The sequence below is a fragment of the Apium graveolens genome, unplaced genomic scaffold (assembly GCF_009905375.1).
Source record: "Apium graveolens cultivar Ventura unplaced genomic scaffold, ASM990537v1 ctg6390, whole genome shotgun sequence".
Taxonomy (NCBI): domain Eukaryota; kingdom Viridiplantae; phylum Streptophyta; class Magnoliopsida; order Apiales; family Apiaceae; genus Apium; species Apium graveolens.
The window spans coordinates 55,299-81,848 of NW_027419434.1; the positions used below are offsets into that span (position 1 = coordinate 55,299).

A 26,550-nucleotide genomic window follows, 5' to 3' on the forward strand; every position below is an offset into this window, starting at 1 on the left:
GTTGCCCGGTTTTAGATCACAATGAATAATGCAATGCTTGCATTGATGATGAAGATAATCGAGTGCACATGCTACATCAATTGCTATATTTATTCTTGCAAGAAGGCTCAATATTCGAGGTGTCACAGGGCCATCATGTTATGTTTTATTTGTTGGATGAAGCCACATCTCTAAACTCCCATGATCCATGAGCTCATAAACAATAGCTCGAAAATCATGACCTTCCTGATTTATACTTGTGCATGTAGTTATGATCTTTACAATATATTTGTGGTCAATCATTTTTAATGTTTGATACTCAGTATTGAAACTTCTCACTGCTCCTCTTCGTTGTAGGTTGAATACTTTGATTGCAACAGCCGTTCCAGTCCTAGTTTTTATTCCACTATATTTTACGAGACAAAATTTTTCTTGATGAAAAATTTCCTTATAAACTGAGCCAAAACTACCTGCACCGACTAGGTTGAGGAGAATCCATTAGTTTCTTTATGGAGATCCATGTATGACACTATGACTGAATTTTAAGTTATATCGGGGGAAGGATTGATAGACTGTCTTGCTGTATGTATAGTCCGGTTGGCTCTACCAAAATTTTCTTCACGCCTTCCAGAGGGCACTTTTAGAACTTCTGTCCTACACCATTTGGTCAAAATAATTGAAGGTATGATCGATAAATAAATAAATGTGTATTTATTTATATATGCATCTTAACTACGGGAATTATACCTGTTCCATAGCAGAGATTTCTTGGACCTCCGAGCCATCAAAACTGCATATTGAAAACTTCTTTCATCAAACGGTTGGATACCATCTTTACTGGCCTCAAGAAAAATATTTAATAATTTTTTAATGCATAAAAGTCTTTTAATGATATTATAAACATTAATCTTCAAATAATGGAAATTAAGCAGTTTAACAACCTTGAAGGTGCTAATGATTTTACATTCAGCCCAGTACTTGATGTTGCGGTGTAATGCTAAAAATTCAAGAATTTTAGAAAGAAAGAGAGAGAACGTAGGTTTACTGAAAATAAAAAGAACATGGTTAGTTGTTAGTAGTTTTGAGAGTCCCTTGTGTAAAAACGCTCTCTTCTCTCTCCTCCTTTCTTTTTTCTTCTTTTCATTTTCCTCTTCTATCTTTCAAAAATCAAGATCTGTTCTTGATTTTCTTTTGATTCGTTGCTTACCCAGCAAAGTTCGAAGCATTTGCTTCTTGTGTCTTGAGTTTTTTCTCACGTTTTCTTCATTTCTTAGCCTTTCATGAATAGCCTAAATTTGTTCTTGAAGTTTTAGTCCCGAGCCATGGATTTTCGTGGTTCAGGTCATGTTTGCAGATTGAAGCTTTGTTCTTAGCTTCGTTGCTGAGTTCATGGGTTCATCTTCTTCATGGACGGATTGATTCTCAAGCTCAGATCGGCTCTTTAAGCTCTTTCTCATTTTTTACCATAAATGGTAACCCGCCCATTTGAAAATTTTCAAATTTTAAATTTTTTTCCTTTTTTGGAACCCGCCCAATGAAATTTCAAATTTCATTTCCCCCTCTTTCATTTTAAATTCCTCCTTCCATTTCAAACTTTCCCCCTTCCATTCCCTTCTTATTCCAGCCTGCCTCCAAGTATTTTCTTGCTGTTTTCAAACTTCAAACATAATTCGCTATTATGCTAGCAAATTCTTGGAGACTAGAGTTAATGCTGCTGTTGGGTTTGGTTTGTTCATTTGGATTCCTCTTTCTTGGTCGCTGAATAGATTTTCTGTGCTTTTCACCACCTGGCCTCTATGCTTATTTCAGGCCACCCCGGTTAGAACCTCTTGGAGGCATGGAAGAGTGCTTGAATGCCTAATACTGCTGTACCACTAGGCTAAAACTTGGAGGGCCTGTTGTTCGCTGTTTGTGTTAAGGTGGTGACGTAGCTTGGGGCTCCTGCTATAAGATAGTTAGCATCACTTTCGCAATTCTTGGGTTGCTTACTTTAACAAAATCAGCTGGTTCCTGGGCAAATACAAGCTTGAGCAACTTGATTTCTTGGGAGGGGCTTGTGATGTTGTTTGTTGAGCTCTCTCATTCGGCTGTTGGTTGTGTTGTGCTGTTTAAACATCATTTCTGCTTGGTTCTTAGATTCCCACCCCTTACAGTCGCCATGCTAAACTTAGTTCAAGCCTTGTCACCTTGTTTGAGTTAGCATAGATTGTTGGGCTGCTGTTTCATTTTCTGGACAGTCTAAACTACTTGGGCTTGGTTGTTTCCTTGTTAATCTTTGTTGATTTCCATTGAAGAGTGCTTGGAGGCTTAGTATGTGGAAAATAACTGGATTTGGCTTGGGTCGCTGTGTTCACTTGGTTTTGGTTCCAGATTGGATGGTTGTCATGGTTCCCCCTTAAGATCAGTTTGGCTACTTTGAATTTGAAATCTTAATAGTTTTTTTATTGTGGCTATTATTGATGTGATGCTAGCACGGATAAGCTGCATACTAGGGAGACGCTCTAGTCTATGTCAAACTACATGCTTTTATGTTGAGCTCATTTTGATTAGCTGTTATCATAGTTTGTTGGATGGTTCAGGGGTTCTCCTACCCTTAGTGATCTTGGGTATCGATTTGTGAAGTGACTTCTAGGACTCACAAATCTAGCGTTAAAAGAGGTAGAAAAAGAAAACATGGAATCAACAAGGCTAACCATTATAAGTACATTCATGATGCTCCTAGAAAAGCTTGTTTTAACTGTGGTAATACTAATCATATTGTTATTGATTTCCCGAGTTTGATATTAGTGGTAGATCAATATTTTACAAACCATATAACCCTTGTTTTCATTGTGGTAGCATTTAGCATTCTATTTACATATGTAAAGATTATCATAGCTTGTATCGCAACAATTATGATTCTTTACCTAAATTCAATAAAATTTCTATTTCAAATAGAATTGTTAAACTGAGTGTGCATACATCTTATAGAATTAAAACCGTCAGGATAAATCTTGATGGGGCAATTCTTGATGGGTCAATTCCCGACAGGAAGTCTTCTAATGCAAAGCATAAGATGTCAAAACGGATCCAACAAGCATGGGTTCTTAAAAATGCTAACTGATTTCCATATTTCTGATTACAGGAAAACAAGAAGAATGTGCTAGTACTGGATAGTGGATGTTCTGCATATATGACTGGAAATAAATCCCGGTTGTCAGAATATGAGGAGAAAGTTGGCCTAATGGTTTCCTATGGTGATGGTAATGTAGGAAAAACACTAGGATATGTCAATATAATCATTGGAAATATCATCATCTCAAACGTAGCTCTCAGAGGACTAAAACACAACCTGTTGAGCATCAGTCAAATTACTGATAGAGTGTATTATGTTATATTTTATGATACTCACTGTGAAGTAGTTCAGAAAGTCAGAAAGAAAGTGTTTTCAAAGGATATAGGAATGAAATCAACTATGAATCCAAACTTCATGCAAATACTGATGGACCTGAAACTTGTTTGATAAACAAAGCATTAGTAGATGAAAGTTAAAACTGGTATAAGAAGCTTTCTTATCTCAACTTGAATAATCTTAATGAACTGGAGAAGAAAGATTTGGTGAGAGGTCTACCAAACATGTTTTACTCTCTTGATGGTTTATGGGATGCATGTCAACAAGCCAAACAAAGAAGGACCTCATTCAAAAGCAAGTCAGGATCATCCATCAAAAAGCCATATCAATTGCTACATCTAGATCTCTTTGTCCCTGCCAATATGATGTCAATCAACAAGAAAAGGTACACTCTAGTTGTTGTTGATGAATATACTAGATTTACATGGATTTTTTCTTGCACAGTAAGGACGAAACAACAAATGTTCTCCTGGATAATTTGAGACTTATTGAAAATGGCACAAAGTATAAAGTACAAATTCTATGAAGTTACAATGGGATTGAGTTCACAAATACCAAGATAGATGAGTTATGTTGATACAAGGAAATTTCTCAACAGTTTTCAGCTCCTGGTACACCTCAACAAAATAGAGTTGTGGAAAGGAAGAATATAACATGTTAGTTATATTTGATAATGTCATGACTAATGTGATTTATGTTTAGTTTTCAGATCTCACTTAAACAGGACAAATCAGTACTTAACTGAAATCAGCACTTATACTGAAGTCAGAACTTAAGTCATCAGTACTTAAGGTTCAAGAGATATTTATCAGAAGATAATATCAGGACTTAAAGGAAACGTTCGGATAAGGAAGGCAACTGATTTACAGGAAGAGAAGATCGAGACAAACATAAGAAGAGATATGCATGAAGAAGGAATTCTATGAAGAATAGAATACTTGGAAGAAAAGATATCTGATTGATATATTTTAGGAAGCAGAATTATATTCCATATCAATTAGCGATTATCTTGTAACTGTGTAGTATATAAACACAGACATAGGGTTTACACTATAAGTGTTATCGTTATCGAGAAGATTATTAATTGTAACCCTAGCAGCTCTCATGATATTTGTTCATCACTGAGAGAGGACAGTTCCATACTATAACAGAGTTTATTATTTTAAATAAAGTTTGTTTCCTGTTACTTGAGTAATTAAAGTTCGATTTAATTATGCTATACACTGTATTCAACCCCCCTCTACAGTGTGTGACCTAACAAGTGGTATCAGAGCCTATCTGTTAACACACAAACAGTTCAAGATCCAAAAACAATCATGTCTGAAGTAGAAACTCCAACTAAGCCCACCAAAACTGAAGAACCTCCAAAGACACAGATTCAAAGCCGATATGAGACTATTAGAGTTCCCATATTGAGACCATCTGAATATCCCAAATGGAAGGTGAGGATGACCATGTTTCTGGAAGCTACAGATCCAGAATATCTTGATAGAATCAAGGAAGTGCCTCACAAACCAACCAAGCTTGCTGTTGCAGTTGCAGGTGAAGCAGCAAAGTCAGTACCAAAGGAGAAGAGTGACTACACTGTTGAAGATATCGCATCAATTGCTAAGGATGCTAAGGTACGACACTTACTGCATAGTGCCATTGATAATGTAATGTCAAACAGGGTAATAAACTGCAAGACTGTAAAGGAGATATGGGATGCCTTGGAAATAAGATGTCAGGGAACTGATACGATTAAGAAGAACAGGAAGACAATACTCACTCAAGAGTATGAACACTTTGACTCAAAGGCTAATGAGTCATTGACTGATTTATATGATAGATTTGTCAAACTCTTGAACGATTTGTCACTGGTTGATAAGGAGTATGATCTTGAAGATTCAAACCTTAAATTCTTGTTGGCTCTTCCTGAAAGCTGGGATTTGAAGGCAACAACAATAAGAGACAATTATAATCTGGATGAAACAACTCTTGATGAAATTTATGGGATGCTCAAGACTTATGAACTTGAGATGGAACAAAGAAGCAAGAGGAAAGGAGGAAAGTCAAGGACAGTTGCTCTTAAGGCTGAAGAAGAATCCCCCAAGGCAGCTACCTCAAGGAAAGGCAAGGGTAAAGATCTCTTCACAAAGTCTGATACTGAGTCATCAAGTTCTGATAGTGATGATGACTCAGAATCTGAAAGCTTGCCTGAGACGGATGCTGATGAAGAGATGATGAAGCTGTGTGCCCTTATGATGAAAGGAATCACAAAGATTGCATACAGGAAGTTCAGGAAGGGAAAGAAGTTTTCCAGGAAAGGTGCAAGTTCTGATAAGAAGAATTTAAGAAAATCTGAGGGCAAAGGAGGAAAGTCTGACAGAGGAGATTATACAAATGTCAAATGCTACAACTGTGGTGAGAAAGGCCACATATCTCCTGATTGCAAGAAAGTGAAGAGTGACAAAGGCAAGGCTCTTGTCACAAAGAACAAAAGCTGGACAGACACCTCAGAGTCTGAAAGTGAGGAGAATTACTCCTTGATAGCAAATGCTGATATGGCAAGTGCTGAAAGCAGTTCTGAAGCTGCTGAGTTAAAGGTACCTCAAACTACCTATGCCTTTCATACTGATGATATTAATGAGTTGAGAAGATATCTTAAAACCCTGTTCATTAGCTATAGAGATCAAACTTTAACATGTGAAAGATTAACTTCTGAAAATCTTGCTTGCAAAAAGAGGAATGATTATTTAGAAAAAGAGTTAGTCATGTTCCATCAAACTCAGAAAGATAGAGATGATGCTTTCTATGTTAGGGATGAAATACTTAAAATGAATGAATCTCTAAAAGCTGAGTTAGAAAAAGAAAGAGAGATTATCAGGACTTGGACTAACTCTTGCAGAACAACTCAGAATTTGTTAAGTAGTGAAAACTGGAAAGAGGGCTTAGGTTATGGAGATGATAAGAATGATAAAAGAACTGTATATATTAAGCCTATAGTTGTTAAATAAAAGCCAAAGTTAAAACATGTTAAGTTTGTAGCTGTAAAATCTGATACTGAGAGATCAGAAGTTAAAAAGGAATTAACTTCTGACAAACTAAAACAGGAAAAGACAACTGAAGTAAACGTAGGCTTAATGACAAAGAAGCAGCTTAAGCATAAGCTGAAAGATGTTAAGAATGCCAACAAGGTAAAATCACCTAGGAAAAATAGGAATGGAAAGGAAGGTGTGAATAAAAGCAATGATTATAAGTCTGTTCCTGATGCTCCTAAAAAAACATGTCATACTGTGGAAGTTCTAACCATCTGGCTTCTTTTTGCAGGAAAAATAAGAACATAAACTCCTTACCTTCAAAGTCAGGAGTTAAGAGTCAGTCTGTTAGATATAAGCCACAAAATCCTTGTTTTCATTGTGGTAGTTTATGGTATTCCATTTATACTTGTAAGGAATATTATAGTCTTTACTATGATTATTATCAAATAAAACCTTCTTTAAAGAAAGTTAGCATTGTTCCTTCTAGTGTAAGTTCTGATTCAAAGTCTGATAGTGTAAATTCTGATAAGAAAAATGTTAACATAAATCTGATGCTAAATCCGCTGCAAATGTTAACAAACTTAATAAGTCCAAAGGATCCAAGCAAGTCTGGGTCCTTAAAACTAATCATTAGTGGTCTTTGTGATTGCAGGGCAACAGGAAAAACATCCTAGTTCTGGACAGTGGATGTTCAGGACATATGAATGGAAATAAAGCCCTGCTATCAGACTTTGTGAAGAAGGCTGGCCCAAGTGTTTCTTATGGAGATGGCAACATTGGAAAAACATTGGGATATGGCAATATCAATCTTGGGAATGTCATCATTAAAGAAGTAGCTCTGGTCTCAGGACTTAAACACAATCTGCTGAGTGTCAGTCAAATCTGCGACAAAGGTTATTATATGGATTTCTTTGAAGAAAACTGTGAAGTTGTAAGTAAATCTACATGCAAAGTTGTTCTGTAAGGATACAGGCATGGTAATATTTATGAAGCCAAGCTTTCAACAAGTACTGATGGTTCTGCAATCTGTCTGATGAGTAGAGCATCAATTGAAGAAAGCTGAAATTGGCACAAGAAACTCTCTCATTTAAATTTCAATAATATAAATGAACTAGTCAAGAAAGATCTTGTGAGAGGACTGCCAAAGTCAGTATTTGCTCCTGATGGTCTCTGTGATTCTTGTCAGAAGGCTAAACAAAGGAAATCTTCATTCAAGAGCAAGACTGAATCATCAATTCTTGAGCCTTATCACCTACTGCATGTTGATCTATTTGGTCCAGTAAATGTCATGTCTATTGCAAAGAAGAAATATGTTATGGTCATAGTGGATGAGTTCACCAGATACACATGGGTGTATTTCTTGAACACAAAAAGTGAAACTGCATCTATCTTGATTGATCATGTCAGGCAACTAGATAAATTGGTCAAAGATTATGTGAAGATAATTAGAAGTGATAATGGTACTGAGTTCAAGAATTTGATAATGGAAGAGTTCTGCAAAAACCATGGAATCAAGTAGGAATTTTCTGCCCCTGGAACTCCACAGCAAAATGGAGTTGTTGAAAGAAAGAATAGAACTCTCATTGAAGCTGCACGTACAATGCTTGATGAAGCAAAGCTTCCAACCTATTTCTGGGCTGAAGCTGTGCAGACTACTTATTTTACTCAGAATGCAATACTAATTAACAAGCATGGAAAAACACCATATGAAATGGTGAAGAAAAAGAAGCCAAATCTGAAGTACTTTCACGTATTTGGATGCAAGTCCGAGGACGAAAGAAAAAATGCTCCGCGGGGTTTTGTTCTTAAGACTCATCCTGAACAGCTATTCAAATTTGATCTAAAAGCTGATGAAGGAATCTTTGTTGGATATCCACTTTCCACAAAAGCCTTCAGAGTCTATAACTTGAGAACGAGAGTGATCATGAAATCTATCAATGTCTCTTTTGATGATAAGAAGATTACAGGACTTGAACATTTCAATGATCATGGTCAGCTGAGATTTGAAAATAAAGACTTAAATTCTGATCCTGACAGACTAAATCCTGATACTGCAAACTCTGATGGATTAAACTCTGATGTTATTGAAACTGTGGTGACTACACCAAAGGAAGATGCACCTATGCAGGGGGAGCATACTGAAGATACAACCACATCTCAAGAAATATCAGAACATACATCTGGCTCTTCAAGTTCTGATTCGTCAAGTTCTGATAAGCCAAGTTCTGATAATTCTGAAAACTTAAATTCTGAAGAATCCAACTCAGGGAGCATAGTTTCAGGGGTAGCATCAGAAAATATTGATGAAGATAGCACAGATCGTGGAGGAGCATCCAGTTCTAGAGAAAACCTTCCATCTGCAAGGAAGTGGACTAAATCACATACACCTGACTTAATAATTGGAAATCCTGATGCAGGTGTCAGAACTAGAACAGCTACTTCAAGTGAATGTCTTTACAATTCTTTTCTTTCTCAGACTGAACCAAAGAAAGTGGAAGAAGCTCTTCAAGATGCTGATTGGGTGCAAGCAATGCAGGAAGAGTTAAATGAATTTGAAAGAAACAAAGTCTGGACCCTAGTGCCAAGACCAAAGAACAGATCTGTTGTTGGTACAAAGTGGGTATTCAGAAATAAAACTGATAGTGTTGGCATAATTACAAGAAATAAGGCAAGGTTGGTTGCAAAAGGATATTCTCAACATGAGGGAATTGACTATGATGAAACATTTGCACCGGTTGCTAGACTGGAAGCCATAAGGATATTTTTGGATTATGTTGCTCACAAAAAGTTTACTGTCTTTCAAATGGATGTGAAAAGTACTTTTCTCAATGGAGAATTGGAGGAGGAAGTATATGTTGAACAACCTCCAGGCTTTGTAGATCCCAAATATCCTAATCATGTCTACAGGCTTGATAAAGCACTTTATGGCCTTAAACAAGCTCCAAGAGCATGGTATGAGACTTTAGCTCAGTTTCTTCTGGAAAGTGGATTTAACAGAGGAACTATAGACAAAACTCTGTTCTACCTCAACCATGGAAAGGACTTACTTCTGGTTCAAATATATGTTGATGATATCATCTTTGGTTCTACAAATGACAGACTTTGCAAGAAGTTTACCAAACTGATGCAGTCAAGATATCAAATGAGTATGATGGGGGAACTTAGCTATTTTCTGGGCCTTCAAGTCAAGCAGAATGAAGAAGGCACTTTTATTTGTCAAACCAAGTACACCAGAAATTTGCTGAAGAAATTTGGAATGCAAGATTGTTCAAGTGCATCCACTCCCATGGCCACTGCAACAAAACTAGATAATGTCACTGGTAAATCAGTAGATATTACTGATTACAGAGGTATGATTGGCTCTCTACTCTATCTAACTGCTAGTAGACCTGATATCATGTATGCTACCTGTCTTTATGCAAGATTTCAAGCAGATCCAAGAGAACCTCACCTAACAGCTGTGAAAAGAATTTTCAAGTATCTTAAGGGAACAGTTGATCTGGGATTGTGGTATCCCAGAGAATCAGATTTTAAACTAATAGGTTACTCAGATGCAGATTTTGCAGGTTGCAAAATTGACAGGAAAAGCACAAGTGGAAGCTGCCAATTTCTTGGAGGCAGATTGGTTTCTTGGTTTAGCAAGAAACAAAAGTCAATTTCCACATCAACTGTAGAAGCAGAATACATTGCTGCAGGAAGCTGTTGTGCACAGATTCTTTGGATGAAGAATTAGTTACTGGATTATGGGTTAACATATTTTAAAATCCCTATTTACTGTGATAATCAAAGTGCTATTGCTATGACAGGTAATCCAGTTCAACACTCAATGACAAAGCACATCAGCATTAGGTACCATTTCATAAGGGAACATGTGGATGAAGGTATAGTGGAATTGTATTTTGTTCCAACCGACCAACTAGCAGATATCTTCACAAAACCACTGTGTGAAGCTACTTTTACAAGATTGGTAAATGAACTTGGAATGGTTTCAGGTTCTTTCTCTAAATCTGCTTAGTTTTTGTTCTGATGCATCAGACTTTATGATCAGTATTTACAGAAATTACTCTCTTTGTGTATTCTGTGCTTAATTGAAAATTGCTTAAGTACTGATTGTTGTCTGATGTGAATTTCTAAACTCTGATAGTGATATGACTGTTTATGTGACTATTCAATCCTATGAGGATAACTGTGCTAGATACTAACCTAGTAGTCTTTAACATACCAGAGATCCCATGTTAGAAGTAATCATTTATATGGAAATCTATTGACACGAGCAAATTCTTATATTGAGCTTAGTCACGTTTACTTTGTCTATCTTATTACTAAGTCAAAAACTAGAATAATGCTTCTCATCTGTTAAGTTCTGATGTTAGTAAATCTGATGGATGTACTAAGTGCTGATAAACCTCACTCATCAAACGAAAAAGTTAAAGAAAAGAGAATAAAAAATCAGGTACTCCTTTGAGATCTAGAGTAAAAATGTGGAAGGGACGACCCAAGTGCATTGCTGGTATTAAGTAATATGCATCAGAAAAGCAAATAATTATTTTTCTTGGTGACTTTTCACACTCTATGATTACTGGAGAAATACTCTGATAATAGCATAAATTCTGATAAGCAGTCGTGACTCACTTACACTGAGAAGCCACTGTAAAATAGAATTTCAAAATATGCATAAAATAAGCACAAAACAGTTGAGGTGGACTCGTGCATGAACTCATTCAAAAGTAAACTTCAGAATAATGACAGATTTTTAGTACAGTTCTTAGTTATGCCTTATTTCTAAGATATACTGAAGTGAATCAAACCTTACTCTTTGTCTGATATTTTTCTTAATGCCCACACTTACATTCCATATGAATGATGAAAATTTCAGTGGCGATCAATGATGTTTTAGATGAACAGTTTATGTGTCAGATTACATAAATTCTGAGGACAAGTTCTGATGGAAGTTCTGATAAATAAGTTCTGAAGAACTGAAATCAGAATTTGTGTGAAGAATCACAGAGATGGCATTCATTTTTCGAGTTAAGAAATCATGTTCTGATGACTGTTAAGTTCTGATATAAGTCTAAGTGCTGATATTAAATTCTGATCCTCTATTTGACTTATTTGTGGTTAAAAGATGAAACATTCTTATTTTAAATCAGAATATGTACGGGTGAGATATTAACAGTCAATACAGTTAGGGTTAGTGGAACACGTAATGCACAGTAATATTTACTTGTTACTTGTGCGCATTAAACCCTGTTTTACACTTCCAATGACTGTTTTTCTTCTTCCCACTCTAGGGAGACGAGGTAGAATTATTTCTACCTGTCCGCATTAAATTTCCTTGCGTCTCCTGGCATTCTATTGCCTATATAAACCAACACTTCCCTCCAGCCTGCACATCATTTCTTTTCTCGCATACTCACTCTCTTTTCCTTCATACCAACACAAACATGGTCAACTACAATATGTTTTTGAACTATGAGACCTTCAACATGGAGCTGAGCTGTGAGAACTGGCAGCAGGAATGGCACGTAACTGTCATTTCTGATGAGATTTGGGACTCGGTTCCCCAGGAGGTTCTCACACACCTCATGTTCTTTTACATGGACTACCATCGCCATCTGGAGCGATTGGAAGAAGAAAGGTTGGAAGCTCTCCGCCAACAAGAGCGAATCATACAACTCGCTATTCTTTTTATAGAGAGTCGGAAGAAGAAATAATTTGTTTTCTTCTTCCTGTCTTTCTTCATCGTCAGTTTTGTCCGGCTTCTTAGCCAAGGACAAAAGCTGTTGATGTTAGGTTTAGTAGCTTAGGACAGTCTTGTAATGTTCTGATGGAATTTTCAATTTCATGAATGTATTCTCTTAATATATTAATGGAATTTTATATTTTTACAAGATTTTGTCTCTGAGATGTTTTGCAATTCTACTGCATTGTTAAATCCTGATATATCCATATTCTGATGACCATTTTAATTATTGATTTAAATTAAGTTCTGATTTTAAAATATCAGTACTTGTTTACTTAATTTTTTTTTTGGTCATACTCACACTTGACATTTTTTGTATAGAATATTGGTTTTGCATTGAAAATGATTAAATAAGTGGGAACAGTTTAAATTTTGAATTAAAACTGACTTACCACAATTAATGGGATTACTTGGTAAGTGGAACGGTTTTTGTTAGGAATATGTGTATTAGTTTGATGATAAGTTCAGCAAAACACTTAAGTAGAAATCTAGTATTTGTAGCCTCAACGGATAAGACCATCTTGGCTATCCGTTGAAGGAGTAGCCTTACTTAGCAATAAGTTTGGTATAGTAGCACATCTCACTCTCTGGTTTCAAGCTGTAATTCTTAGATGTTGTTAGGAGATAATCAGTCATGTTGACTACTAATGGATGTACAAGTAGGAGGGCTAATTGTAAATATTTCATGCTTTGTAATTTTGTATAAGTGAAGAAGTATCAACTGATATTGAAGATCTTCAACGGATAAGAAACTAAGCTTCAACGGATGTCTCTAACGCTTCAACGGATAAGCGCTTCAACGAATAAGTGCTTCAACGGATAAAGCTTCAACTGCTAGAGCATCAACGGATAAAGCCATCAACGGATGAAAGCTTCAACGGATGCACTGCTAGAGCATCAACGGATAAAGCCATCAACGGATGTAAGCTTCAACGGATGCTCAGTCTCATAGTAGTTGATAGTGACAGTTAACAAAGCTGACAGAGGCACATGGATTGACAGAGATGTGGTAGCCTATTTCAGGAACAGCAGAAAAAGCAGCCGTTTTTAGTCTGGTTCAAAATGGAAAGTCAACAGATAATTCCATATTACACTGGATAAAAATGGAACAGAAACAAGTGAAGAACTATTGTCTTATTGTACTTTATCTTTGTCTTCACTTGTAAACTTGGTGTTATATAAACCAAGTAGAAGCTAGTAATTAGATATGAATTTTCCCTGAGCTATTTAGAAATATCAAGAGAGAAAATCATCTAGTTTGTACTAGGAAGCAGCTGTGATTTAATTTTGAATCACAGATTTTCTGAAATAACACATCTCTGGTGGAACAACAAATCCACCAGAAAAGTTTTTAAGTTCTTTGTGCTCATTTCATTTGTGTTTAAATATATATCTGTCTGCATCAGCTCTAAGCAATTTACACACATTTGATCACTCAAACACTTAGTCTTACAAACTGCTCAAAACTTGAAAAAGTTTTGAGATTTACATTCAACCCCCCTTCTGTAAATCTCATTGTTAGTCCACTGGGAATAACAGTTTTTCCTTGAAAAACTGCATGTGATAAGTAATGATTACTATTTTCCCGTGCCCATTAACTATTCATTATTACTGCATGTCTGACAGGTGTCCAACGGTTATTTTTTTAACCACGTATAAGTAAGAGAGAGAGAAGATTATACAATCTTTTATTTACTTTTACACTTTATCTCTCTTTCTTTGCTTTTACTCTCTCTCATCTCCTGGCGATTGTTTTTCATATAGACATTTTATCAAACACCTTACAGGCAATCTTAATTTTCAATTTCTCTCATGGCACCTAAGTATTTGATCATCGATGGAGCTAAGTTCGTTCCCAACAACTATGCTGCAATTCTAAATCATGATGAAGCTCCGTCTGAGTTGCATTTTGTGCAAGATCTTCTTGCACACAGTGAAATTGGGTATGCATTGACCCAGCCTTTAGTCTTTTTAAGCCAACAAGTTCTGACGTTTTGGCGGACTGAGCATTTTGATAATGGTGGTGCTAATGGTACTCCCAGCATTATTTTTCAAGTGGATGATTCTGAACATGTGGTAACTCCTGGAACAGTTCGTCAAGCTCTACGTCTACCAGAAGGCTGCATTTTCTCAACTCCGGAGGAACCAGTTCTACAGCAGCTCATGGCCAATTTAGGGTATGAGAAGAGTTTGGCTAAGTTTGGACAGTTGAAACGAGCTCATATCAGGAAGGAATGGAGCTTTTTCTTCGACTGCATCACTAAATGACTAAGGAATGGAACTCTGTTACCTTTGTTCCATCTGACAAGATTCTTGCTGAGCACTTGACAAAAGCTGATGAAATGTTAATTAATGATGATTTCAAGACGCTGCTTCGAGTCACTGCATTGAGTACTAGCCATCTGCAAGGTCTTCATTCAACAACTCATGCAGAGTTACATAAAATTCAGGAAGAATTGCTCAAGCAAGAAACGGTTAAGAAAATTGAAAAGAAAAAATTCTTCCAACCTACCTTTGACAGAGTTGCTTACATTGAGAAGACCCAAGAGAAGCAACAGTCTCAGATTAATGATATTTTGAAAAATCAAGCTTCTCAGCAATCTCAACTCGATAAAATCCAAGCTTCAGTGGAATTGCTTGTCTCTCTTCTCTTACCTGCTGATGCCAAAAAGGGGGAGAAAGTAATTAAGTCCAAATGCAAAACTGATCAGACACTTAAGGGGAAGGATGATGAAAAAGATGACCAGGGAAACTCTAGAATGGGTGGAGGTCATGGTCAAGGTAGAAGTTTCTCATCAAGAAGAACTGAAATTACAAGTCACAGGATAAGTTCTGATGCTAGAAAAAGAATTACTTCTTCTACTGGTAAAAGGATAAGTTCTAATGAACTTTTGGATCTTGATGAAGAATTATCAAGACAGTTATTTCTTAAGGAGAATCCCGGAATGGACTTTGAGAGTCTGATGGAAGAAGAAGCTAGACTTAAGTCAGAAAAGATCAAATCTAAATCTGAAGCTTCTGTTGGTAAAAAGAAACTTCCAAAGACCAAAGGCATTGTGATAAAGGAAAGAACAAATCCTGAGGCAACCAAGGCTAAATCACAATTGCAGATAGATCCAAGGTCCAAGGGCAAAGAGAAAGTTGGTGAACCTATCAAGGTTTATGTGCCTCCTGTGGATGAAGAAATTACTGTTGAAGATGCTGATCTTGCTCTGACTTCAAGAAAAATTTCTAAGACAACCTCTGACATGGCTCAAGTTGTTCAGAGTAAAGATATGGTTAGTTCTGATATCTCAAAGAAGAAAGTAACCTCTGACATAGCTCAAGTTAACTTGATATCAGAAGATAAATTAAAGGAAACCTCTGACATTGCTCATGTTAAACCTTCAAAGATACTCCTACCAGGATTCACCAAAGCCAAACAAACTCAACCTTTGAAGACTGATGTAAGTGGTTTTGAAGCAAGAGTGGTTACTGGAAAGGAAGCAAGAGATAAATCTGGATTGGGTAGTGCTGATGAAAGAAGAATACAGAACATAACCAATGATCCAACTTCCTTAAGTGAACCAGGTATTGGAGCTACTCCTGAAAGATTGAATCAACTAGAATCTGTACAGATGGTTTACCATACCTACTTGAAAGAACACATCTTGTTGTACTTCATGAAAAATGTTAGGGTTTATCATATAAGGGAAAATGCCATTCCACTGAAGTATTTTGAAGAATTGGAACATGTATTATTCTTACTTCAAGTGAATGACAAAATAACAGAAAGTGCTGCAAACTATTTGAAGATTCAAATTCAAAGACAGAAAAGGCTTTATTCTGTTAAGTTTGACAGCACATATCTTCCAAAGTACAGAGATCACAAGGGTGATATTGTTGAGATGAATCCTAACTCTGCTAATATTATAACTACCTTTCTGGGTTACAAGACTGGATCAGGACATAAAGAAAGCTAAAATTAATGATCTCAGGGCTGCAATCTTTCAAACTGGTGAAGATTCTGCAGAACTTAAAGATGCTAAAAGGAGGATGATTGATGAACTCAGATATGCTGAGAGATGTTTGTTAAAGAACTATCTCAGAACAACTCCTGACATCAGAGAGATCAGAAGGTGAAGCCAAGTCAAGATCTACAACTGCTCAAATTCTGATATGAATACATACTAAAGTTGTTATCAGAAGTTAAAGTTGATAAAGCTTTAAGGACTGTAAGTTGTAGTTATCTAGTCAAATTCTCATGCATTTGTACTTAATATTTTTGACATCATCAAATATCTGTTGAACTTGTATATTATGCTAATTTATAAGTTGGGGGAGATTGTTAGTTATATTTGATAATGTCATGACTAATGTGATTTATGTTTAGTTTTCAGATCTCACTTAAACAGGACAAATCAGTACTTAACTGAAATCAGCACTTATACTGAAGTCAGAACTTAAGTCATCAGTACTTAAGGTTCAAGAGATATTTATCAGAAGATAATATCAGGACTTAAAGGAAACGTTCAGATAAGGAAGACAGCTGATTTACAGGAAGAGAAGATCGAGACAAACATAAGAAGAGATATGCATGAAGAAGGAATTTTATGAAGAATAGAATACTTGGAAGAAAAGATATCTGATTGATATATTTTAGGAAGCAGAATTATATTCCATATCAATTAGCGATTATCTTGTAACTGTGTAGTATATAAACACAGACATAGGGTTTACACTATAAGTGTTATCGTTATCGAGAAGATTATTAATTGTAACCCTAGCAGCTCTCGTGATATTTGTTCATCACTGAGAGAGGACAGTTCCATACTGTAACAGAGTTTATTGTTTTGAATAAAGTTTGTTTCCTGTTACTTGAGTTATTAAAGTTCGATTTGATTGTGCTATACACTGTATCCACCCTCCTCTACAGTGTGTGTGACCTAACATAACACTCCAGGATCATGCTTGTGGAAGTTAATCTACCTACATACTTTTGGGCTGAAGATGTCAACACTGCCTGTTATAATCAGAATCTGACTTTGATTAACAGACAGGGACTAACTCCTCATCAAATGATCAAGGAAAAGAAACCAAGCTTGAAGCATCTTCATATCTTTGGATGCAAGTATTTTGTTCTTAGGACACATCCTGAAATGCTTGGCAAAAGTTGATGAGGGTATTTTTATTGGATATCCTTCATCAAAAGCCTATAAGTTTTCAATCCGAGAACTAGAATAATTGTTGAATTAATCCATGTTTCTTTTGATGACAAAAAGATTCCTGGTATTGAAAAAGATACTCATGAAGAACTTGTATTTGCCAAAAAGAAGCTCAATTCAGGAAAAGATCTAAATCCTGATGACTTATCAAATCCTGACGATAAGTAAAATCCTGACAAAAAGACAAATCCCGACTCTGAGTCAGATCTTGATGATGATTCTGATCTTGATCTAGAGTTGATTATGAAAGATGTAAATGTTGAGGTGGAGCTGTCACAAGGTAGTCACAACTCTAGTGAATCAAATTCTGATGACACTGATGAATCAGGAAACACTGGATCAACTAGAAATTCTTCTAATACAACAGATGACAACTCATCAAGAAATGATCATTCAACTGAGAATCAAGATCAATTTGGTGAACAGTCCTCAAATAGAAGCTCTTCTCAAACATGAACTAATAGCACTGATACAGGGGGAGTTTCACATGAAAATGATGCATCCAATACAAGAGGAACATCAGTAAATGGGACTAAACTGCCAAAATTTGTAAAATGGACAAAAGATCACACACCTGATCTTATCATTGGAAATCCTGATGTTGGTGTTCAAACAAGGAGTGCAACTGAATATGAATTTCTCTATCACAATTTTCTTTCTAAGGAGGAACCAAAGAAAGTAGATAACATTTAAGGACCCTGATTGGATTCAAGCTATGCAGGAAGAATTGAATAAGTTTGATACATATGAAGTTTGGAAATTAGTTCTAAGGCCAAAGAACAAGTCAGTAGTTGGCACAAAATGGGTTTTTAGAAACAAGACAGAAAGCTAGACTTGTTGCAAAGGGCTATTCACAACAAGAGGGCATTGACTATGATGAAACATTTTCTCTTGTGGTAAGACTGGAAGCTATGAGGATTTTCTTGGCATATGTTGCACACAAGAAATTCAAGGTCTTTCAGATGGATGTCAAGAGTGCTTTTCTGAATGGAGAGTTAGAAGAAGAAGTAAATGTTGAGCAACCACTAAACTTCATTGATCCAAAATTTCCAAACCATATGTACAGACTTGACAAAGCTTTATATGGACTCAAACAAGCACCAAGGTCCTGGTATGAAACACTTGCCAAATTCCTGATTGAAAGTGGTTTCAAAAGAAGTACTATTGATAAAACCTTGTTTTACATAAATAAGGGTAGTGAGTTGCTTTGGGGGCAAATTTATATCGATGACATTATTTTTGGGTCTATTAACAACAAGATGTGCAAGAAATTTTCTGATCTAATGAAGTAAAGGCACCAAATGAGTATGATGGGAGAGTTGAGTAACTCTCTTGGACTGTAAGTTACACAAACTGATGAAGGAATTTTCACTAATCAGTCTAAGTATACAAAGAATCTGTTGACTAGATTCAATATGCAGGAAAGTACTACTAGTGAAACTCCAATGGCCACTGCTAAAAAGTTAGATCCTGATAAGGGTAAAGAAATTGATGTCACTGCTTATAGAGGTATGATTGGTTCATTAATCTATCTAACTCCTAGTAGACCAGATATTATGTATGCAACCTGTTTGTGTGCAAGATTTCAGGCCAAACCTAGAGAACCTCATTTGGTTGCTGTGAAGAGAATTTTAAATATTTAAAAGGGACTCAATCTCTTGGTTTGTGGTATACAAGAGAATCAGATTTTAGTCTAGTTGGCTATTCTGATGCATATTTTGCTGAATGCATAAATTACAGGAAGAGTACCTCAGGTGGTTGTCAATATTTGAGTGGTAGATTAGTTATATGGAAAAGCAAATAACGGAAATTATTATCTACATCTACAGCTGAAGCTGAATATATTGCAGCTGGCAGTGTCTGTGCTCAGATTCTTTGGATGAGAAATCAACTATTGGATTATGGATTGTCTTATTTTAAAATTTCTATCCATTGTGACAATCATAGTGTCATTTCTATGTCAGGTAATTCCGTACAACACTCACTCATAAAATATATCAGTATTAGAAATCATTTTATCAGGGAGCATGTCATGGAAGGAACAATTGAGTTTCACTTTGTTCCAACTGATCAACAAGTAGCTGATATCTTCACCAAGCCATTACCAGAAATTGTCTATGTTAGAAATCAGGAATTTCCATGGAGTCAGGATCTGTCATGAGGAGTCAAGATGTGTAGTCGATCAGGATCTGTCTGACATTCAGGATTTGTTAAGCCGTCAGGATTTGAGACGGTCAGGATATGCATCAGGATTTGAAAACTGTCAGGATATGATTCGATAAGTCACAACTACATGATAAATCAGAATCTGCTGATTTATAGGATTGTAGTTGTTCATTTAAATATGTATAGAAACTAGATAAATCATATTGTAACATATCTTGTAATTAATAGGAATTGATTGTAGATGTGTGATATATAAACACTGATTAGGTTATCACTTTGTGGTGTGCACAACTCGAGTATTTTCATAACCTAGCAGCTCTTAAGAATATTGTTCTTGACAGAGTTTTGTAACAGTTTATTAAAGATCGATATAAACTTTATTTGATTAAACTGTTTATTGTTTTTCTTACTTTACTTCTTTAATCAATCGATTTGGTTGATAATTGTATCCAACCCCCTTAAACAATTATCATTACTGGGCAGCATCACTAAAATAATCCAAATATCATTTTCAATAAGTTTTTTGGGTTATTATAGAGATAATAAAACATGCTTTATGAATCAATCAAACTTCTATGATTTTATAAAAATATTTAAAGGTCAAACAATCTCATTTTTTCGCAAAAACAAATCATTCAAAAACATTTTAAAACACAATGACCGTAAAATCGAACACATACCGATCAAATAGCATATAATCATATATCTCAATCAAACAAATCTCGTACTTTACTAATTTTACTATTTAATCTTAATTATAACCATCTTTTTATATTTATTAATCGAATAAGGATCCAAATAACGATTTGACTCAAAAACAATATTTTCAAATAATCTTGTATCCAAATATCACTTATAATATCACATATTTTTACTTCATCTGAATCTAGTCACTTTTTTTTCTTTTTATCACCACTGAAATATTTTCTTGAATAAATCATATTCTCGAGACACGTATCCATTCACGTGTTCGCCTCCCTCATAATTAGTTATCATACCATACACTTTTTAGTAACTCATCAAACTATAATAACTTTTATATAATTATTTATTCAGTGATGCACATATATATCGCAAAATTTGAATAATTTCTCACTTTATGCATTTAACATTATTCGTGCAAATCTTAGATATTACATATTTTCCTATTTTTTTTAAATATAGTATTACAAAGAAGTTTTTTGGCCCGATTTGCATTTTAAACCAATAATTTTTTAGCAAAAATTCATTTTTTTTCTTTAATTTAGTAGGATTTACTTTATTTACAAATAGACCAGAAGCGTTTTTTAGAAAAATTGTTTTCAAATCTATATAAAAACTTACTTGCCTTTTCAAAATGCTGTAATTATTATTAGAAACAACCCCAAATAGAATGATATATTCTTTTTCAAAATCTGCATAAGTATAATTGATTCTTTTTGAATTTTATTAAAATGTAATCTTATTACTTTTTAAGTATCTATTGGACATTTTATTCACAAATAATATAGAAGATACTCATCTAATTCTTAGGAGAAGTATTGAGAATCATTTATTATCGTTATCATCTATTATATTTTATTATATGTATTGTATTTTTCAAAAATTAAATCAAGAGAGGACATTCTCGTACTCTTTAAATAAATTATAATATGTAGATACTCACCAAATATTTAAAAGTATCTTTAAAATTATTTTATTATTATTATTATTATTATTATTATTATTATTATTATTATCATTATCATTATTATTTGAATATATTGCTTCTTCTTAACATCTTTTTATTAAAAAAAAGACTAAATAGATACCCACATAATCTATTAAAGTATATGTAAATTTGGTTATTATTTTTAGTCATTTTTTGATATATGCATTATATCTTTTGGATATCATAATTGGAGGAAAAAGAATTTCATACATTATATTTCATTTTTATTGTCATCTCTCTCATTTCAACCGGTATCCCGTGTTTTTGTTTGAAGTTCTTATTTTTGGTGCATCACTCTTTTGAAGGTAATGTTTTTACAGATTTTATATAGTTTATAGATTTTACTTTACAAATTTTTGTTATAGAATACTTGTTATTCTACTTCGTGGTTTAAAAACTATTTTTGATTTTGAATACACAAATAAATCCTGGTTAATTTACCTCTTGTTGTTTGGATAAACATTTTTCTTGGAGAATTACTAGAGTTTGATCCTCATTACCGAATGTTAAGTTGTTACAATTTTATTTGTTATTTGATCAATAAAAATCTGTCATTGAGAACATTTTTAGATCATTTTTGAGACATGCAGCGTTATGCTTTTATATGTAGTGAATATATTTTCACCCATTAATCTAGGGGTACTACCATGGTGAAAAAAGCTCTCTTATATATTCCATGACATATATTATTTTCATGTTGCATTTTGTTGCATTTTATTTTTTGCGTAGGTTATGAAATATGTCCAAGTCAAAAAGATCTTCTAAGTCAAATATCGAAAAGGAATTGTCAAATGTTCAGGTAACTAATTTGTAAATATATCAATTTTTGTTTTCTTCAAATTTTGAATTATAATTGTGTCTCTTGTTACATTTTTCTTCATCAAGTAAAATTTTTCGATTTTATCTATATCAATCAATTCAATTATTTGTTGTATATGATTTAATTATTTTTTTTATTAAAATTTCAGATTAAATGTAATGTTTTTGATTTAATCTAGAATTATAATATATTGCAGTACTCTAAACATGATTATACATTGAAAATTAAATTTTTAATCAAATTTTTTATTATAATTTTTTTTTATTTTTATAGTGAACTGTGATGAAAATTTAAAATAATGTTATATTTATATTGTATATATAGCATCATATATACTTTTATCAACTTGTTTTATAGAAAACATAATCAGAAAATTATTTCCGTATATATATTTTAAAAAAATATATATTATTTTGTGATTTTTTCTTTGCACTTTGGAAATGATATTTTTATAAAGGAATTTTCTAGCGTGTGCTAATGGGCACATGTTAAGCGCGAAATCTAATGAATTTACTTCATTTTGATTGATTTATATTCATTAGTAATAGTAGAGCCCTGCATATAAAAAAATTGCATCAATCAAAATAAGCTAAACTCATGAGATTCCGCGCTTAGAATGTGCCCGTGAACACACACTAGAAAACGTTTATAAAAAGTTTTATGAAAAATGGTACTCGCTCCATCCCATTTTAGTTGTCACATTTGGATTTGTGTAGGTCAAATTGATTTAGGTTTGACCGAAATTTATTAATAATTTATAATTGAACAAAATAAAAAAATTACATCTTTGGAAAGTATATTTAATCTACTTTAATATATAATTTTTAGTTTTTTAAAATAATACAGAAGTAATTTTTAATTTTTAGTAAAAAATTGGTCAATTTGAGTTTTATAAAGAAAAATGTGACAATTAAAATGGAATTGAAGGAATTAGTTTGTAAAAAGAAAAGAGAAATTTTGTATAAAATCAAGTGGGTTAGTTCAGACTCGTGTTCTCAACACGTTTTGTTTGGCTCTCACTCTGGTTGGGGTTGTGGGATGATTGAATTGGAAGCTAATAATCATAAGTTTATGAAATTTAATTATAAATCATAATTAATAATAAGGAGATTATCATTAATCATTATTAATTTCAACCAAATGGAAGGAAAGAGGGCTTTTCATCTCTCAACTGTGTACATACTCTGTAAGTGATGATCAGTTATTTTTGTATTCGAGTTATTCGTCTTGTTTCTTGTCACGTTATTTTACATTTTTCATGTATATTTAAGCTATTGGTGTAGTTTCTTGTCGTTATTTTACCTTTTTCATGTATATTGTAGCTATTCGTGTCATTTTTTATCACGTGCTTTATTAAATTATAGTGCCACGCTATTTGGATTATGATGAATGTCTAGCATTCCTGAGCTACTTGTATAATGTATTGTTTCCGAAGCTGCATTTAACAATGAATATTTTATCGGCAATATAGTATACTTTGAATGACCAGCAGATATGGTATTATTTTCGAACTGCTGTGGGTGAGATTACACAATTAGAAGGGGAGCATGCCTGGTTGTCCCAGTATATATGCGATGCATTGGACAGAGGATTTGGGTTTAATTGGCGCACACCGATTTGTCTACCTCCAGACGTTGAGAAAGAGGGACTGGAAATGGTATTTGATTATTTTCGTTTTGCTGTAGCGTTGGGTCGGGATTGCGAGGTTAGATTCGTGTTTGCTTAATTCTTGTTGTTAGTTTGTGCTTCCTGACACTTGTTTTGATTTAGAGTTATTAATTGCAGATTTTTTTCTATTTTATAAAGGATATCATAAATTTTGAATTTATATTTGTTTTTCTTTGAGCAGGAGCGCAAGTTGTATATTGATGAACTTCTTCAAAGGGACGAACACTCTCTTTGGTCGTTGCTTCGTGCTGCAAACTGTCTACAAGTTAGTGGGCTATATGAAATGATCCGCGACACTCTTGCTCAAAACACTGAGAAGAGTGTCTCGGAAATAGAGCACGATTTATCTAGATCTTTCAAGCAGTGTGCGAAGGTTATTTTTCTTGCAGCTACCATGTTTACTGCCAGTGACATGTTCCTTACCTTCAATTTTTTTATGTTAATTTTTTCAATTGATGCAGGGAGAAGAGCTGGAACCTCACAAGAATGTCAACATACGTGCCAGGCTTTCAAATAAGCTGTTTGTGAAACAGACGAAAAAGCTCGACGAGGTACCGAATATAAAGGTAAAATTCAAGTCTTCTTCAATATGATTACCATAATTGGTACTATAACAACTTGAATCTATCTTCTAATATTTTTCTTTGTTTCATACTTAACTTGTTATTGGTTGATGTTCTTCCTTGATAGAATGTGGAGGCAGCAGAACTGGAGGCTCCGGAGCCTGAAGCTCGTTCAATTGATGACCTCCTTTCTTTTATCAATGGCGATGGAGGTATCATTATCTTTTTGCTCACTATTTTTTTATATGTGTGCTCCATACTTGCTTAAATATGTGTATTATAAGAACTGATCATATATTCTAAATTAGCTATACCCGTGGTCCTTTTTCTTTTGTAAATACTCAAAGTCCTCTATAAATGTTATTTTTTCAGCTTGTTCTTCTTGCCATATAACAACACGAAAATAATGGCATGTAAGAATGTGTAGAAACTGAAGGATATTAGGTGTATCAAAACAATTTTAAAGGGAAACCCATATATGCCTATAAAATTGTTTTACACAGTGAGACATGACATCCTATTATTTCAAAAAGGAATACACCACCACTAGCCTAACTAATTATCTCAATTTTGATATACTAGTCATGTCTCTTCTAATTACATACTATATAATGAGTTTGGGGCAGTTTTGATATATCAACTACGTCTCTTCTTCTATAGTCTTTAAATAAAAACCCTTATTGTCTTAGTTCTACTCTCTAGAAGAGGTGTATTGGGATGTATTTAAGTTTTAGGGTACATGTCCTAACTTGAAGGAAAAGTGTCCACCTTGTCAAAATGATCTGCTCATCCTCAAATGATAAACAATTTGTACAAGCATATTTCTTCTTTTCTAGTAAAAAGTGATGAAATTTTATCCTTTTAATGGTTTCTTTGGTATGGTTATCTAATGGTATCTTTATAATTATACTTGTGGAACTTAGATGTTAGTTTTTCGTTGTTTCATACCTTACAGTGTAGTTTGAAGTAGGCAAGGCGATTTTTTTTAATGATGCAAACATTAATATTAATTAAGTACATTATATTTGCAGATACCAGAGGGGGTCAAACCTCAAAGAAGAAGAAAAAGAATCGTAACAAAGGGAAAGAGAAGAAGATGTATATTAAAATTTTTAGGACTTGAATGCTTCTAATTCTGCATACGATAGAGGTTCCGCTGCTGATAGATTACACCTACTGGGCACTCAACATGAGAGCTTCAATGCTGACGGAGACATTGTTGATAATGATCTGGATCCCGCTTTGTTGGAAGAGATTAATAGGTTAGCGTGTTAATTTTATCATTTATAATATATCCGAACCTCAATATTTTGGAAATTCTTTTGTATGACAATTATCTCAGTACGGGGTATTTTTAAGTGTGTGAGTGTCATAAGTATCTCTTTCCTTTGTGGGAACATAATTATATATATATATATGTGTGTGTGAATGTAAGTATGTATTTGTGTGTGTGTGAATGTAAGTATGTATTTGTGTGTGTCTTAACTTCAATTATCTAGATGTGACATCAAAAAAAAAAAGAAACAACAAAACCTTTAGGAAATAACGTTTTTTGGGAGTGTTCGACAAATTCACTTTTTCAAAATATGATGAGGTATAAAACAACTTTTGCTTGCAAGTAAAAGATAAATACAGCATGCCAACAAAGATTCAATTTAAGGACCAGTGTTACCAAAAGCACAGATGAGGCAATGTCTACTGCTTTTTGATAAGCGATTTTAATAAGGCAATTGCTTCGTCCCATGTCCTTGATTAGGCGATATTGAGGCAATAGATTACCTGTGGCCTTAACATTTTTTGTCAAAATGTTATAAAAATTGATAAATATGTATTTATTATATGTAACTGAAACATAAAACTGTGTTTTTATGTCATTATTACTAAAATGGATAAAACATCACTAAAAAATGTATTTGTAAATTACAAAAAAACTATAGTATTTTACATTAAATTTTCAATTACATTTTCTTAGTCTAAATGTGTTTTGTAGTATGTGACCCAAACTTTTAAGTTAAAATGTAGGCTATACTTTAAAACTTAATATTGTATCTATTCATTTTCTATAGCTCTTGTAATTTTTATTAATAATATCATATTGTCATCATATTAATGTCAAATATTATGTAGATACCAATTCACTAGTTTCTATCTATATTATATTATTTTACTATAATAAGCAAAACTAGTATATTTGGTTGGTTGTCAGTTTGGCACTTCGTCAAATTCTACACCATACTATTATAAGCGGAACATTGTATATTTGATTGGTTGTCAATTAAACACATGTAATTATAAAATCATTGTTA

The 26,550-nt window shown here is 33.9% G+C and overlaps 1 protein-coding gene across 1 annotated transcript; it reads left to right on the top strand.

Annotated features, from left to right (window-relative positions):
• Positions 1–17,580: 17,580 nt before the first annotated feature.
• Positions 17,581–25,597, top strand: LOC141703254 (uncharacterized). Its single transcript, XM_074506823.1, has 10 exons — positions 17,581–17,755; positions 17,813–18,015; positions 18,759–18,846; positions 21,923–21,992; positions 22,162–22,168; positions 23,485–23,718; positions 23,863–24,054; positions 24,143–24,247; positions 24,372–24,456; positions 25,276–25,597. The coding sequence occupies exons 1-10, from the start codon at positions 17,581–17,583 to the stop codon at positions 25,365–25,367; spliced, it is 1,251 nt and encodes a 416-aa protein (XP_074362924.1). The 3' UTR covers positions 25,368–25,597.
• The last annotated feature ends 953 nt before the right edge of the window (positions 25,598–26,550 follow it).